Here is an 18006-nt window from a genome sequence, read left to right on the forward strand (position 1 = left end):
AACCAATACTTTATATAAATGTGCCTTTAACGACTCTAGATGCAATGTCATTAACTTAATTGCGACAATAAATATTTTCACTTCATTGCTGCTAAATATCTCTTTTATTGTAGTGATCGTCCGAAGGAATCTTTGAATTTTATCTGGAATCATATATCCAGCTGCAGATCGATGAATTGGTATTGCATCAAAAGTTGAAGCTTTTTACAAAAGAAAAGAGCAAGATAGCAGGGAATACAACAATTATTAAGAAGACAAAAATACATTGCAATTCACAATAAGAAATGACATCATGCATTAAACCTCTAGAATATTGTCTAATCTCTTGATAGTATAATCATATAACAACATAATGAAGAATGACAAAGGAAGAAGGAGTAAGAAGAATTTCTAAATAGCACCCCAATTGCTGAAATTAAAAATAACCAGTAGATAACATGTATAATTTGTGTATAACAAGTATATAATTTATATACAAACTAGGAAAACTTAATAATAAATCCAATTGATTATTGGAGTAACAATATCTAACTAATATCAAAATCCTAGAAAAAGCATAGACTCTAAACTCACGATACCAAATATTATTATTTTTAATTAATAGTGACGTTCGGATCAACTGACACGACGTAGACTTTCCCTATTTAACTTTTCAATAGAATAAGTAACAGATAATTTCATCCACTAAAACAAAACTTTGAAAGAAATGTAGGGCATAAGACATATTTTCTTGGTGGGGTTTGTTTTCAAATAGTATTTAAATGATGATCAGCAAGTTTGTCACTTGGTGGTCCTTAAAAAGCATAGAGCATAAACTCCAAACAAAGTATATATTGGATGAAAGTGGGGAGGGTAGACAATAGAGAAAGAAAAGCATAGCCTTCCAAATTAAAGTATGCTAAAAGAAGGCAAAGATGTTGAACTCATCATATCCCAATTCCCACACACAAAGCTAGCGTACCTATTCCAAAAGAAAGAATCCTAACATTTCCCACGCAACCTCTTTGGTCCCCTCATTTTCCTCTATCCCCAAAATGCCCTTCCACCCCCCCCCCCCAAACAAAAAAAAAATATACCCCCAAAAGGATAAAAAAATAAACAAACATAATTCATAAAATAAACTTATATACATTGGTAGTGTAAGAAGTAACTAGTATAATTTATTATATTAAAACAAGAAATATACTAGTATTGTGATTTTCTTTTAGATAATCTAATAGTGTGAAATTCAAAATTTAAAAGTTGAACTCTAGTTCTTATCCTTTATCACCATACTAGGACTTAGCATTTTAATTTCCAAAAAATATGCTATGTTAAGTTTCTTAATGGAAGTATGAGAAGCTTAAATTTCACTCCCAAGGCTCTCTAGTACTTTCTCAAAAGAAATTCTACTAGCACTTATCAAGAACAATGAGTATTTTATGAAAAAAATATTCAAGAAGTGTGATGTGGATGACGGAGGGCGGATTAACGAGAGTCGGTCACGAAAAAGGACCGGCAAATTTATGAAGAAGGGCGCACATGATATCTTAAATGAATTTCACATTGAAATAAGATAGGAAAGTGAAGAATTTAATAAGAGGTAACACAAGTTCACGCACATAGCTCAAAGGGCAAATCTGTAAAACATATTGATCCAAAATAGATAATAAGTGACATGAGTTTAGGCGGCTAGAAAAAGTATTTTCCACCATTTTCACCAAGTGGTGAATTGACAAAATAGGAGGACAAGAATGTCCAAAGAGTGGAATATTTTTAAAGATAATGAAAATTAAAGCATGGCTAGAAATCAAGTCACTCATTCCAAAAACTTTCTTCATCACTCTATACTTTTCCTTAGCACTAAGAATTCTCTCATCCATCTTCACATCTTTCTTTTCACATTTTGCAACATAAAATAACATCCCCAAACAAACCAAAACTTCCTCTCTTTTCTTCAATGGGAGATAACACAGCTCCTAACACCTCCAAGAAACAGAAAAAAGACTCTGAAGTTCCACCAAACCATGCAAAAGATAGTAAGTTCTATAATCATTTTCTCTTCAAAGCTTCACTTCTTGTGATTTTCGTTGTTGTGCTTCCACTTTTCACCTCAGAAGCTCCTGATTTCATTAACCAAACTCTTCAAACAAGAAGTTGGGAAGTTCTTCAGCTGATATTTGTTGGCATAGCTGTTTCATATGGACTTTTTAGCAAAAAAAGTGATGAAACAGACAAGGAACATAACACAAAGTTTGATAATACTCAATCCTATGTATCTGGATTACTTCATGCTTCATCTGTTTTTGATGATGATGCCGATAGTCATGATGAAAACAAAGTTCAGACTTGGAATAATCAATACCATAGAGGTAACAATCCTGTTGTAGTAGAAAATCATAGCCTTAATGAACAGAGAGCTATTAATTCAAGAATTAGCGAAAAGCCTCTGCTTTTACCAATTCGAAGCTTGAAATCGCGTGTTCTTGATGACCAATTGGAAGGAACTGATGAATTTAGTTCAAAATCAAGAAATGGGGATTTTGTAGTGTCAAGTCCTAAGAAATTGGTGGACAATATAGAGGGAAATGTTGTTCGTCCATCGCCTATTCCATGGCGATCAAGATCAGCAAGGAACATGGAGATGAAAGATGATGGTGATTTAGTTAAAAAGATTGAACCATTTTCTTTAAGGTCTCAATCTTTAAGATCACCTAAGACTAATAATAACTCAAATTCCTCTTCACCAACAACTCTTTCTCCTTCACAATCAAGAAAATTCTCCCCTTCATTGTCCTTATCATCAGAATTACAATCCAAGATTGTTAATGAAGATGTAGTGAGAAAGAAAAGTTTTCGTAAATCGAATCCTCCTCCTCCACCTCCACCACCACCACCACATTTCTTCTATAAGAATTCACCTTTGATGAAATCAAGCTCTAGTGTTACAAATGACAATGTAATTTTATCTGAGAAGGAATTGAAGAGAAGCATTAGGAGTGTGCCAATGGAATCGACACGAGGTGAAAAGTTCCAAACACCAAGAAAAGCATATTCAGGAACAGCAGAATTGAGGCCATTCATTGGAAGTACAAGAACAAAAGAATTCATATGCCCTGAAGAAGTGGAAGAAACTTTTGTTAGAAACAAAGTTACAAATGATAAAACGATGCATGAAAGTCACAACTTTGCAACAAAATCAAGATTTATGGAATTCCCAACTGAAGAGAATAAAGAATATGTTGAGAAATTTCTTGTGGAAAGTGATCAGGAGGATTCAGAGACTGAGAGTGAAGATTATGATTACTTTGAAGAAAACGCGGAGAAAACAGAACTTGAAACTCAGAATGATGAAGGGCCAGATGTTGACAAGAAAGCTGATGAGTTTATAGCAAAGTTTAGGGAGCAAATTAGGCTTCAAAGAATTGAATCCATCAGAAGATCAGCAGGACAACCTGCTAGAAACCTTGGAAGATAACCTTTTATGTTTCCTTATTTATATATCTGAGTTTTCTGTTATACACAGATTTTAGCATATTGTAATTTTAATGTAATTACCCCTGCCTCCTCTCCTATAATTGATTTGTTACCATGAGGCTTCTTATCATTATCGTTACTGCATAACAATATGTGAAATGAAAATGTTTTGATTATCACAGCTTTCTTAACAACAATATAGAGAGAGTGGTGTGTACGCAGTCTTAACCCTATTGAAGGCAAAGAAAGTTGTTTTCGATAGACTCTTATGAAAATCAGCTAGAAAAGAAAATACAGTAGTGAAGAAATCAATTAGAGTAGTGAAGAAATCAAATAGAAAATTCTGGGGAAAAAAACAGTAGCAACAACAAAATAGTAGAGTATTAATGGTATTTGTAGTATCAGTATATATAACTAAAATCCTTTAAATTTACACTGCTTTCAAATTTCATGTCAGCTTTCAGGATTTTCAATAGTTAATTAATGGTTCCAATGCTAAATTTCTACCAATACCAACTCAAGACATTTTCTTTAGTTCTGCATTTTCTATTTCTAAAGATTCAGTGCCTTTTAGTTTGGTTTGCACTTGTAGGTTTAAAAGGAAAGAAATTTTGGAAAAAACTGTTAACGTTATAATACTCTTTTATCTTTAATGAACTGTAATTGTCCTTAACCAGTGAGCAACTGATGTTATTGTGTTATGTTGAAGTCTAATGCTATTATCTGATATCTGGAAATGAATGGTTTGTTATTGTGCTGATAAACATATCTGCTAAAAATTTGGATATCAATTTGATTTCACTTAATATATAGTAGCTTATAATAGGCTCAGGAATCTCAACTACTCCAGTGTGACTCATTATCATAATCCACATCATTTCGAGTTGCTAATTTATGAGGGTCTATAGGTCTAGCCGTCTAGCTATCCCAAGGTAGGGGTAAAGTCTGCGTACATCCTACTCTTCTCTGACCTCACTATGTCGGATTACACTGGATATGTTATTGTTGTTGCAATTTAGACGACTTTTGAACAAGTTGGTTTACAGGTTACCAATGCATGAACTCATAAACATTGTAGAAAAGGAGGAAGAACCATGTGATGTGAAGGGGTTACTCAAGAGTCTTCTATGCTGCAGCATAGTGAAGTAATACTCATAATTTTATAATAGAAATATTTGTAGCTTGAATTAATGCTTCGAACCACCTTAATTTCCTCTTTTTATAACTATAGAGGTAGGCAGCTTTGCTTTAGGTTTTAAATACCTTCCACCTCCAATCCCAGGATTATGAATGCAAATTTTCAAAAAGCAAAAAATGTGAGAGCTTCTAACAAGGGAATAAGAAAAACTTGAGTTTAAAGCCACCCTTGTGATGAAGTACTCTGCACCCACGGGATAAAAATAAAAGATTTAGTACATTTTGGGTGTAAGGAAAAAAAAACGATTTATTTTAATTTGGTTAATTACAAATGTTTTGAAAAATATTTTTTACCAAAACAAGTTTTTTAAAATTAGGAAAATAATTTTTCTAGCGAAAGCAAAAAAATCAAGCTTAATAAGTGGCATTTCAAACTTATTGTCTTCTACTCACTCCCCCAACGCCCTCAACTCTCTCATCCCAACTTGACCACCTCTTTGTAGTGGTACGTGCACATAAAAAAGCGGTTGGATAGTGTCTTTCTTTGTTTTGTTCTTTCCTCAACAAGCTTGGGAGTTTTTTGATATAAAATTCTTGATACAAATTCAGAGTTTATGTAAATGCCTCCGAATTGTCTACCAGACAAATTCAGTTGTCATGACGATACTTTTCAACATCAAAGATTCTCATCATTTGTCACACCAACCCCCCACTCCTAACCCTATCCACCCCAATAATGTTTTCCTATATGGCTATAAATGGTTTTAGAATATTTTTTACTTATGTAACACCAAAAAATAAGTGAGAAAGATGAAAGGTTGTAGATCATTTAAATTAGGGTTGTACATGGACCGAGTTGGTTTGGATTTTTTACAAACTAAACCAAATCATTTGTGTCAGATATTAAATCTATAAACCAAACCAAACCAATAAAAGACGGGTTTTTCGATATCAATTTTTCTCAGATTTTTCAGATTTTTTTGGGTTTCTCGGGTTTTTCATAGTATCTAATAAAAAGCACAGAGCAGTGCTTCTTAAAAAGAGTTCTAGTACAAAATATCAACATATAAGATGGAGGAAGAACACTGTTTGAAGTTTTAACTTTATAATATAACTTTATAAGATGAGCTTTTTTTGTATATTATTTAGATGGGCTTTTCAAGTCCAAATCTAAATGTAAGAAAGAAAACAAAAATTATGAAAAAATTTTAAAAAATATTTATAAATTACATTTTAATAAATATTTTTATGTATAACATAATTTAAAAGTAGTATATCTATAATCGGGTCGGTTTGGGTTCGGTTTGACTTTTTTTAGTTAAAACCAAACCAACCCTATAATGGTCGGATTTTTTTTTCAAACACCAAACCAAGTCAAACCAAATCACTAGTCAGTTTTTTTTTTCAATTTAATTCGATTTATCGATTTGGTGCGATTTATCGGTTTGCCCTGCACAGCCCTAATTTAAATGTTGTTGAACGAGTTATAATGTTTGGGCTGCTTGGAACACTATCTTGGGCCGTGATTCTTTGAGTTTATTTGAGGGCCCTTGTCATATATGCATAAAGCAGACATTTAGAATATGATTTATTTATTTTTCAAATTAGTTAGTTTATTATTTTAGAATGAATCAAATTGAGATATTATGAATCAAATGAATAAATTATCAAAGTACTATTATGTGTCTAGCAAAACTTCATACAAAAATGTATATATGAAGTTTGTCCGCACAATCAATATAATATGCTAACTTCATATTTGCATGCCTAAATTTTATAACTGCAGATAAAAGATTTTTTATAATTTTAATCTCGTAGGTCTGAAGTGACTAAAGCTATAAATAGTTAAGAATTTTTGTTTAAATAACTTCCACCCAAATTGGTTCTCTGTGCACACTAACCTCTTGGGGCTTGTTTGTGGACTATAATTGCACATTTGCACTCTAATAATTGAACAACAATCATATTATGTACTGATTACGCTATGATGACTAGCCTGTGATCATCACACTCCAATTTAAAGTTTTAATTCTATTATTATGAAGTTTGACTAATCTAAATTGTATTGAAAAGTCTCAAAACATATCAAAAATCTTTTTCAGTCTGATTTTGGTATTACTCTATCATAAACTTGAAGAATGAAATAATATTCATCACTTTATTTGCAGTTCCAATTTATTATTTTCTTAATCATAAGAAATATAAGAGCATGTTTATAGTTTTGCTACTCATAAGAAATTAGAATACGTATTTTTGTTACTTAAAATATTGTTAAACTGTTCACCAATCATGAGCAATTAAATCAATACCCTGAACTTGAGGAACCAAAACACCAAAAATTATTGTTCCCAGGACATTGTCTCCTTATTCTGCTTTTACTTTCTTTTTTTTTTTAGAGATTAGTGTCAAAAATACCTTTAACTATTCTTTTTTTTTTGAATTTTATACTTAGAATATTTTATAAAAGAAATATAAAAAAATTTAAAAAATAAAAGGACGAGGTGGGAGGAGGTGGAGTGTGTGAGCAAAATATTTTAATTTTTTTTATAAATAATTTCATTTTTAAAAAAAATAAATTCTTTTATAAAAAAATAATTTCTTTTTACGAATATAAATACTTTAGTCTTTAACTTTTAACTAATATTAATAGTTTATTTAATTTTGTCAAGGTAAAATATTTTATCCATGTGAATGTCACGTGACAAGATTTTTTCAAAAAATAGAGAGTGTTACACACACCACTAAGGTGTGTTTCTCAAACTACTAAGTGATAATTTAGATATTACACCTACACTTTCAATAATTTAGGTATGAGCCAAAAAAAAAGAATAGTTTAAATGCATTTTTGCCACTTATCTACGAAGGATCTATTTGAAAGAATCTTTTTTATCACACAAAAATAAAATTAAAATTTGCGTAAATCTTACGCTTCTCATACTCCATTTGTATTTTGAGCTGAAGGTCTACTTAAAATGATCTTTGTAACTTACAAAAGTAGTAGTAAAATTTGTGCTACATCCTGTCTTTCTCAAAATTCACTAAGTGAATTTACAGGTGAGTATGTTGTTGTCGTTAACATTGTCTCCTTGCTATATAGCTTAGTCTCTAAGTAAAAATATTTGAAATGACAAGACTTAGCAAAAACATAAAAAATGAATACAGAAATATGCATCAAAAGGCAAACTTTTCAGCTCAAGTAAATCTATAACCAAATAGTTGATATCCTTCATAACTTTACATCTAAAAAGTCCTCTACCTCAGACCCTACCAATAACCTCAAAATGGGGGGAAAAAGCAAAACTATTATACTTGCTACCAAATATATATATATATAGTAAAAACGACCAATAAGCCTAATTTGCAAATACAAGAAAAAGATGGAGTCAATAATAGAAATCAAAGATTCATTGACCCACCAAATCCCCCATTCTCAAGTCCCAACAACCATATCTTAGACCATAAAATTCAAATATTCATACACAAAATGTTATGGTACTCTATTACAAGTTTGTCTTGTCACTTCCATAATTCTTTTTCCACAAGAATGTTCATTTGACCAAATTGCCCTTCTTGCAAAATCATGATCTAGGGTGTAGTGCATTGGCCCATAGGTTAAATGGCATGGGCCTGGGTTGGGCCTGGCCCATTGGTGTGGATGTGGGCCCAGAGGAGGATGGCGGTGGGCCCGCAACACGCTCACATGAAGGGCACATGGTGAGGGTGGTAGGAGGGGTCATTTGCATATAGAATTGAGGTGAAAGCTTTAATGCCCTCAACTCATGAACTTCTTTCTGTAATCTCCTGTTTTCCTCTGTCAGATTCTCACAACATCTCTTCAAGAACTCACAGTCAACTTCTGTTTGCTTCAACTTTGTCCTGTTCACAAAAATCATATCTCCATTAAATAAAGAACAAACAAATTTGATGTTCCAAAGCTTTAAAAATATTGTCGTACATGTGTCAGATCTCCCAAAAATACACTATTGAAGGATATGATATGCATTGTCGACATCTTTTAATTAGTTCAAGTAACATAGCTAAAAAGAGAACTATTATCAAATCAATAGAACTTATATGCAATGTAATTATTAATACACAACATGTTAAATTATTTGGACTTATAGTCTTTGGATTATAATTCTTGATCTAATTTATTCCACTTTTAAGTGAGATAAAATAATGAAATAAAACTGACTATCCAAGATTCAAGTTTACATTTGGTTCACGGTATATCTTAATCCTAGAAATTTCATCTTACCCGCCTATCAAACGGACCCTAGATGATTGTGATGGACCAATAAATGGAGCCAATCAAAAAAGGATGATGATGAGGAGACAATTTCTCATGTGGGGTTCCTAAATGTCTAATACACTCACATGAGACATGATGTTTTAATCCTTTAGCTATTATTATTATTATTGCTACTCCTATCATTTTCAATAATCATGATGATCATCATTATTAGTATGCAGTGGAGTAAAATCCCAAAAATACCCTTGAGAAATTACAAAAATGTCTCACCTTGCCCTCCTGTTCTGAAACCACACCTCAACTTGCCTAGGTCTCAATCCCAGTCTTTTAGCCAAAGCCAGCTTTTGTTTCTACACAAAAAAACAAATATGTAAGCAAAAACATTAAAATGGCCAAAATACCCCTGAGAAAAAAAACAAATAAAGAAACTTATCAAACTCACAGGATTGAGTGTGTTGTGTTCTTTGAAACTTTCTTCAAGAATGGCAGATTGGTCTTTTGACAGCCTTAATTTCTTTCTAGAAGTTTCTCCATCTTCTTCATCAGAACCCCTTTCCATTTCATGTTCCTCCTGATCACAATTATTTGCTTCTCTTTCACTTCTCTTATTTCCACTCACACTCGAAATCGTACTGTTCGGCGACGAGACGCCGGCTTCTTCGTCGGCGTCCCCCATCGCCGGCAGCCGATTCACGTCGATTCCTTTCAAAAAAGTCCTCGTCTCCACTCTGCATGTCTCCAAGTTCCGATCTGTAAAATAAAAAATAATTACACATGATAGCATTGGTAATATTCACTTTAAATCATTCAAAAAAATAGAAACATTCTTTAAGGCCCGAGCCTTGGAAAAAGTCCATGGCCCGGCCCGGTCCTCATAGTGAAAGCTTAATGCCCCACGCAGAAAAGTGAGATTTAAACCAGATCTGAAGATTATAGGAAGAAAAAAGATGTATAGATCAAAAGTATTAAAACAAAATTAATTTACCTGAAGAAGGGAATAAAGAATCAGTCCAAGAAGTTTTGTGATTAATGAGATTGAAAGGTGAAAGATTGAGCTGAGTATTTTTCTTATTATTATTATCTGGAAAACTGAGGCTAAGGCTTAACCCCAAATCTTCTTTTTCAACCATCATTTTTCTTTTAGATTTCTTGAAGAAAAATAGAGTAAAAAAAAAAGGAGTGATATGAAAAGAATTTTTTTTCAGGTAAGAAAAGATGAGGAGAATTAATGGGGAGTTGTTGATATAGAGAGAGAGAGAGAAAAGAGAAGAAACTTTGGAGAGTGATATGAGTGAGAAGCGCAAATGAGAAGGATTTATATAGAAAGGATACAATGCAAATATTTTCCCTTTTTACTTAAATTTATTTGGAAAACAATATTCTTTTTCTGTCTCAATTTATATGATTTATCTTATTTTTTTAATTGATCCCAAAAAAATAATATATTTCTATTTAACAAGTAAATACAAAAATACTTATTTTATTATTAATAAAATAATTTATAATCACATAAATATTTATTATTATTTTTTATTCATTATCAAATAAACACATATGTATATATTAAAACTCAACTACTTCAAATTCATGCATCTTAAAATTTATTTCTATAATGTGCATTTCTAATAAAATCGTTTTTTACCCAAAGTTTTTAATTAGAAATCTCAATCATTCTACCAAAAAGCGGCATAAATATTTGGAAAATAGTTGAATTGTATAGTGGGTTATTGCACAAAGGTTCAAAATGATGACAAGGAGTGTCAGAGAAGGGTACCAATTATCACAAATCATAGCTTTTGCCTCCTCTAAATAATTACTACCTCCATTTTCCACTGGTCTTTTTTCTTTAGGAAGGGACCCATTCCTTCTTCCCAAGAGACACTTGAATTGTTAATCATGCTGTGGTAAATGTGAAAGGAAATGGAAATAATCAATGATAAGAAGAAACTTTTGTTCACAATGATGTTTTTGAGTATGTATGTATTTTTTTCATTTTTTTTAATTATTAAATTTTGATTTAATACATCTATTAAAAAATATAATTAATATAGTGAATTTTTATACTAATTGATAGAATTTTAAATATATTTACTCAATATATATTTTTAAATATATTAATTCAATATTAATAAATTGAGAATATAATAGAAAGAAAAAAACTTTTATTTATTGATTTGTTAAAATTAACAAGTAAAAAAAGGAAATCAAATTAAAAAATATTTGACAAGTAAATAGGAGCGGAAGAAGTACTAGTTATTTATATACTCTATATTGCATTGATATGAACAAATGGCAAAATAGTAAAAGTAATCAATCTATTAATAATTTTTTAATCATCGTGTAAATAGAAAGTGTTCATTTAATATGAGACGGAAAAATACATTTTATTTAACTATTCGCATTCGCCTCAATAAATCATAAAATCTCAACTATATTCTACTTGAGGTTGTTGCATATAATTAAAGACCTAACATATTCCTCCATTTATTTTTACTTATTCACTTTTTAAGAAATAATAAATAGTATGATAATATTATTTATCACCTCTGCGTATGATAAAATTGATACATTATCTCTGGATATTCTGAATAGAACAAGTACTTCCTTCATCTATTTTGATTTGTCCCACATTGACTTTATACCTAATTCAAAAAGTAATAAATAAAATAATAATTTTTTAATTTTATTATTTATCTATAATAAATTTAATATTTTGCAAAATATATTAAAAATTAACTAGAATTATAGAATTAATAATAAGAATAAATTAGAATTAAGTGATAATTTTTTTTTTAATTTTATAAAATAGATATTTATTTTTAATATATGATGAGTGAGTTCTCTTTTTTTGCAATCAGTGTTTGACCATTGACTGGTCTCGAACAAAACCATTTAATGGTATTGGCTGATTGCACTTCGTTTTCCACTTCTTTTCGTCTCTTTTTTCAAGTTTTTTTTTTATCTTTTTATCTTTTTCTGCGAGATAGGTAAAGGGGCTTTTTTCCTGCTGAAAAGAAAAAGAATCGACTTTATTGAGGTCTTATTGGGAAATATTTCTTTTTTATACATCATATGGTCAAGTTTTTTTATACCCGTGCAACCTTTATTTTTTTGGTTTAATTAAGCAAAAAATAAAATGTAACATTTCTGTTTTATTTTACTTGAAATATTTTTTTAAAAAAAAAATATTTTACTTGAAATATGATTTCAAAGGTGACATATATTCGCTAATAAAGGTTCAAACTCCTCGTTCTACGTTTGTTGACCAACAAATCAGACAAGGGCCTTGCATTCTTAATTTTTGGGTGAGACGATCACATAAGTAAGAGAGTTCAGCTAAGTTTCACATCAGATGAAAAAAGATGCGCCGTCTCCATATATAACGTTGGACAATTCTTTCTCTTATGAGTTAGGTTTTACTGTTGAGTTAAACTCAATTTTTTTTTACATGGTATTGGAGTCAGACTCATTGAATCCGATGGTGCCCATGAACTACCATGCTAGAATTGTGAATATGCTCTTGATCCGTGAATGTCACGCTCTGGATCGGACAACAGAACCCCGGATAAAGAATATAATGTACTCCCTACATTCAATATTAAGTGAATTTGTGAGGCAATGCATACATATTAAGAAAAATATTCAAGAATATAATTTGAACCATACTTTTCACTATTGTCCTTTGTAAAATCATAAATATAACTTTGCAAGTAGTGTGATTTATCTCCTAGAAAATATAAAACTTCAATAAATGAAAGAGCAAATATGAAAAAAATTTCAAACATTTATTTTGAACTTTGAACAATTCAATTATTTTAAACAATGAAAAATTCCTTAAAAATTCACTTACTAAGGAATGAATGGAGTATATATGAATATAAGCTTGAAGGCGGGTGTTAATGAGAATAATCTCACATCAGATCGAGACAAGAACCCTGAATTGTGTTAAGTCGAAGATCCACGTCTTTACATGGTATCAGAACATGACACATTTCAACTATATTGTTTACCAATGTTGGGCCCATACTTAATTGCCCATGTTGCAAATATCCGATTCGAGCGTGAGGTGGGATGTTGAAAAGTTCAATAGCGAATGAAAATAAATGATGAGTGGTCTTCTTATATGATGTTGGACAATTCTTCTTTTATGAGCTAACTTTTAAGATTGAGTCAGATCCAAAATCTATTACTCTGAGGACAAATTCCTTAGACAAAAAATTATATTAAACATACTAGGTCATAATTATTCTTTATCTATATGTAATAAATGTTAAAAAAAAATTAATTTTTTCTGTTAATTTATTTTATATTTAAAACCTGTTAATAAAAAATTTGACTCCGTAAACAAGTATTAACAAATTCATTGAAATGTATTCAAAAAATTAAACACCATCTCTGACCTGCAGAATTATAATTGGTTAAAAAAGTTGCTAGGAACATCCAAAGAAAACAAAGATAATGACCCACAAGCACGAGAGGATGTTAAATGAATTATGTGCAACAATATCCCCATCCAATAAGCTTTAAAACGAATTGCCAATAATGGGGAAAATCAAATGAATAATCATGAAAAGGGAAATGCACATTGGTAAATCAATATATGATTGCAATAAATAGACACTTTTTTTTCGGCCAACATCCCCAACTTCAATTGCCATTTGCCCATTTGAATTTGTCCCTACAACCGTCTCCCTAGGGCTCCACTCTTTTAGTCCTTTCTTTGTGAAATGAAATCTTTTACTCATTTAATAATAATATCGTATAAAAAAAAATTACACCATCAATAGAATTTAAACTTTTTCCTTAACTAACGAACTCAGAATGCGTAAATTATAAAATTTACTAATTTTGGCTCAAATTTTATATTTATATTAAAAATTCATTCAATATATATATACTAAATTATCTGGTATACTATAAGCAAAAATAATTGAAATCCAAAATCTTAAACTAAAAATAATGAATCCATCTCTGTCGGAGGGTGCTTAATTAAGGCTACTATGAATCAAGTAATCATATATGGAGGATGTAAACGTTTCGAGTATTTATAAAAATCATTTTGCGGCTAATTTGAATTCCATTGCTAGCACTATCCCACCTCTCGTGCGCGGCCAGGGATTGAGCCACCCACCCCAAGTTGTATTATACATAAAAACAGAAAAATACACGAAGGGAGGCATAAACCTAACCTCCAATCCTATGGTGGTTCATCAGCCGGCCATCCTACTAAGGTAAGCCAATTCATCCCCGATACAAGCACACAAAAAGAAACCTAGAAACTATACACCTAAAGGAGAGGACTCCTCTCGATACAAAGAAACTAGGAAAGCATAAATAAGGGAAACTCTCCCTTTACATAGTAAAGGAAAAATCTAAAGAAAAAAGGAGATGAATCCTCATAAAAGCTATATATACAACAAAATTTTAGCGTAAGCGAGGATCATCAAATAACATGGCTAAAGATATAACATGGAGAATCACAAACAGTGCAATTGGGTGCTCAATCCAAGGATGCAACACAAAGTAGTAGATCATGGAGGCTTCTTAATCCGTTTGGTCTTCCTCCATCTGAAGCTGGGCAGGCTGACTCTATCTAGCATGTAGTGTCGTCGAGTACCACGAGGTAGCTGCTGGAGGGTGGTGTAGTGGCCTGGAGTGGTAAGAGTGTGACTGTGCTTGGAGAGAGCATCCACAGTGAAATTTTTCTCCCTGTATACATGCCTGCAAGAAAAGAAAACACATAATTCGGAAATAGAAACAAGGTCATGAGTTACCTGGTGAAGGCTCCACGGAGGTTTCGTCTGATGATTGATCCATTTAGTGAACAACTCCAAGTCGACTTGTAGGATAACGTGCTGAAAGCCCTGTTGAATGCACCATCTAAGCCCATAAACTGTCGCCTCTAGTTCGGCTTGATTGTTGGTTCCCTCCCCTAATGGTATGGCGCAGGCGAAGATAAATCTACCCATATGATCTCTTAAGATGTCACCCCTCCCCCAATTGCCCCCGGATTACCCAATGCGTTGCCGTCAGTGTTCAGCTTAACGAAACCGAGTTGTGGCTTAATCCACGAGACTTGGGTGATCCATTTCAAAGGCCAATGGATATAGGGGTACGCGACTCTAAGAAGATTAGATATGTCCCTGAAAATGGCAAATTTCACTCTCGCCAGGCTAGAGTTAACTCTGATGCAATACTTAGCATTGTCGGCAAGGTGTTAACTCAATGCTAAGTATTGCATCAGAGTTAACTCTATGGCAAGGTGTTGGAGATCTGGACAATCTCAAAGTTGGAAGGAATTATTGGCTTGCAGGTACATAGCAGAACCTCACATCATGTGGAAGATAAACAGTAGCTCTTCTATGTCCATGCTTCAACCAAGCCCTAATCCAGGCAACAATTTAGTCAATGAGTTCATGAATGAGAGAACATGGGACACTAATAAATTTATGAAAGTTGTTCCCCATTTCCTTCAAAAACACAATGAAAAGATTCAAATTGCTGAGCATGGTAAACCTGATGAGTGTTACTGGACTATTCATAATGATGGTAGATTCACTTGTACTTCTGCTAGAAATTTCATCAAACAAAAAAGGATCAAGAATGATACCTAAAAAAACCTATGGCATAAAGGCATATCTTTTAAAGTAGTCTTTCTTAACGGGAGGATCATGAAGAAGAAACTACTTTTGAATGATTTACTTTCTAAGTTTGGACAGAGTACAGTTTCTAGATGCAATTGTTGCACAAGTCCATAATCTGAGAGTATGAAACATGTCTTTGTAGAACGGAACATTGCTAAAAACGTTTGGAATTCATTTGTTGGTTCTTTAGCTATTAAGATGCATACATGAAATTATAAGACAAGTTATGTAGAGTTGGTGGGCTTCTGAAATCCCAAATGCTTTACAAAGAACTATGTGCAAAGTATTGCCTGGCATCATAAACTGGGAACTATGGAGAAGAAAGTGTGCTAGCAGGTATGAAAATAAATCTAACTCGGTTCATAATATTATTTATCAAGTCAATTTTCAGACAAATTCTTTTACATAAGCACTTCGAGTAGATTAACCTTCACTTGTTTTGAAAAGATATATGTATTATCGCAGATTCTTATTACAACCCGTCACCAGCTTCAAAATTTGTTTGGACAAACCCTCAACACTCAAATTCAAGATTAATACTGATGGAAGCTCTTTAAAAAGGAAAAAGAAAGCTGGAGCAGGCGGCATTATCAGACATCAAGAAGGAAAAATGATTCTAGCCTTTACAGAGTCCCTTCAATTTTGTAGCAACAATATGGCAGAATTCATAGACACAATAATTGAACTTCGGTATAGCTCTTCATTGTGGATATGATCAAGGGTACAATAAAGCCTTCCTAGAAATTCCAACAACTCACAGAGGAGATTAAAGACTGGATTAGAAAGCTTCAAGGAAATGTTAAACATTGTTATAGAGAAGCAAATTCAGTAGCAAATGCCCTCTCTAAAAAGAGATCCTATTTTGGCTAATCTAGTGTTTACCAAAACCATTCCAATGTCCCTAAAAATGCCATTGACTATTATAAATTAAATAAGAATGGAATGCCCTTTTTTAGAATTAAGCAAAAGAAAATAGGCATTGACTGATAAGTACAAGAACAAATGGTGAATTTACTTCTAGTCAGATTCAACATTTATTCCATCTACTTTTGAGAGCTAATTTGTATAGGAGGAAATATCTCTTTTAAATGGAATGACTTGTCATTCCTTTTTGATGAGTAGTTACAATGTGACTACCTTTTGTATACTACTTCAATTCACTGTTTATAATAAAATGATGCTTTAATTTTAAAAAAATACTAACTAGAAATAGTAGACAACGTAACGATTACCAATATTAAAGACAATATAATATGCCTATAACAAAACGTTGCTTCTCCCAAGGTAGAGAGATATTGATATTTTTGGTTTCTCATGATTAGTCGGTATTTAATGTCATTTTGAAATTGAAAAATACGGATTTGCGATGAAAAATCCCATTAATTTTAAAGGAAAAAACATTTCTTATAACGACAAAAAAGATCTCATATTCAAATTTAAATTCAAGATATCTAATTAAGAATTGGTGAATATTAATTTACCACATCACCCTATATTTGGTGGTAATGACTAATGAGATAGACTAACAAATGAATCTACCAGTACTAGTAAGTGAACTACTTAAATTGATGGGGCAATTTAACTATATGTGACCAATAATTGTGCATAATATGGCTACTTTGTGGAACCATATATGAGAGTTTGCTAGAAAGTCTCTTTCAAATAATTTGACACACTTATGAGTTTGTAGAACAAAGGTCACAATTAAGGACAACTAAGATGGATGTGGCCAATGAAGCAAAAAACGAAATGTTCTATCAAGAAATAGACATATCACTCCACAAATAATTAATCCAATTTATATTATTATTATTATTATTATTATTATTTTGGTCACTTAATAGGAGTACATGAATTGATGAGAAAATGTAAATACTCTTGAAGTAATCATATAGTTTACCGACCAATACCATCATAAATTAAAATATCAGAGGATATGGTTTGCCGGTTAATGAAATGAAATGAAAGCAATAGGTTACATATTCAAATCACATTATTGATTGAAATTAATAAATACAGAGTGATAATCAAATTGAGGGAATTTTCTATTTCATATGAAAAGTGAAATAGATAATTCCAAGGAACTTTTAGATGTGATTTCAAATTGTGATTTCATTTGAAATCAAATTGATTTGAAGTTAATATTTTATTTGGACATGTAATTTATTTAGATTTCTTAAATTATATTTTTTTTAAATATGAAAATCTCTTAATTTTTATAAACTATCTAAACTTTTTCACTCTTATACAATCTAACTAAATAAGCAAATTCTAATGTATGAATAAGGTATCGGAATATTCTAACACACTTTTAATAAATCATATATCTCCATGCATGTTTCTTTTATAAGTAAATATTTGTAGTTACATGTCATTGCAAATTTTCAAAAATGAATAATTTTACAAACATTAATCCACTAAATTAACAATAGTAGTAACTAACTATTCTTTGATATAATCCTCTTATATAATAGGAGTAAATCTCTTCATATCGAGCATAATTTGATTATTTTTTTC

At 31.5% G+C, this 18006-nt stretch overlaps 2 protein-coding genes across 2 annotated transcripts; one reads left to right on the forward strand and one right to left on the reverse strand.

The window, feature by feature from the left end:
- The first annotated feature begins 1939 nt into the window (after positions 1-1939).
- LOC129890766 (uncharacterized) lies at positions 1940-3457 on the forward strand. Its single transcript, XM_055966250.1, has one exon. The coding sequence runs from the start codon at positions 1940-1942 to the stop codon at positions 3455-3457; it is 1518 nt and encodes a 505-aa protein (XP_055822225.1).
- Positions 3458-7777: 4320 nt separating this feature from the next.
- On the reverse strand, positions 7778-10124 carry LOC129889825 (homeobox-leucine zipper protein HAT4-like). Its single transcript, XM_055965281.1, has 4 exons — positions 9831-10124; positions 9288-9595; positions 9116-9195; positions 7778-8469 (listed from the first exon to the last, which is right to left on the reverse strand). Exons 1-4 carry the CDS (start codon positions 9976-9978, stop codon positions 8172-8174), a joined length of 834 nt encoding a protein of 277 aa, XP_055821256.1. The 5' UTR covers positions 9979-10124; the 3' UTR covers positions 7778-8171.
- Positions 10125-18006: the final 7882 nt, after the last annotated feature.

The sequence above is a fragment of the Solanum dulcamara genome, chromosome 5 (assembly GCF_947179165.1).
Source record: "Solanum dulcamara chromosome 5, daSolDulc1.2, whole genome shotgun sequence".
NCBI lineage: Eukaryota > Viridiplantae > Streptophyta > Magnoliopsida > Solanales > Solanaceae > Solanum > Solanum dulcamara.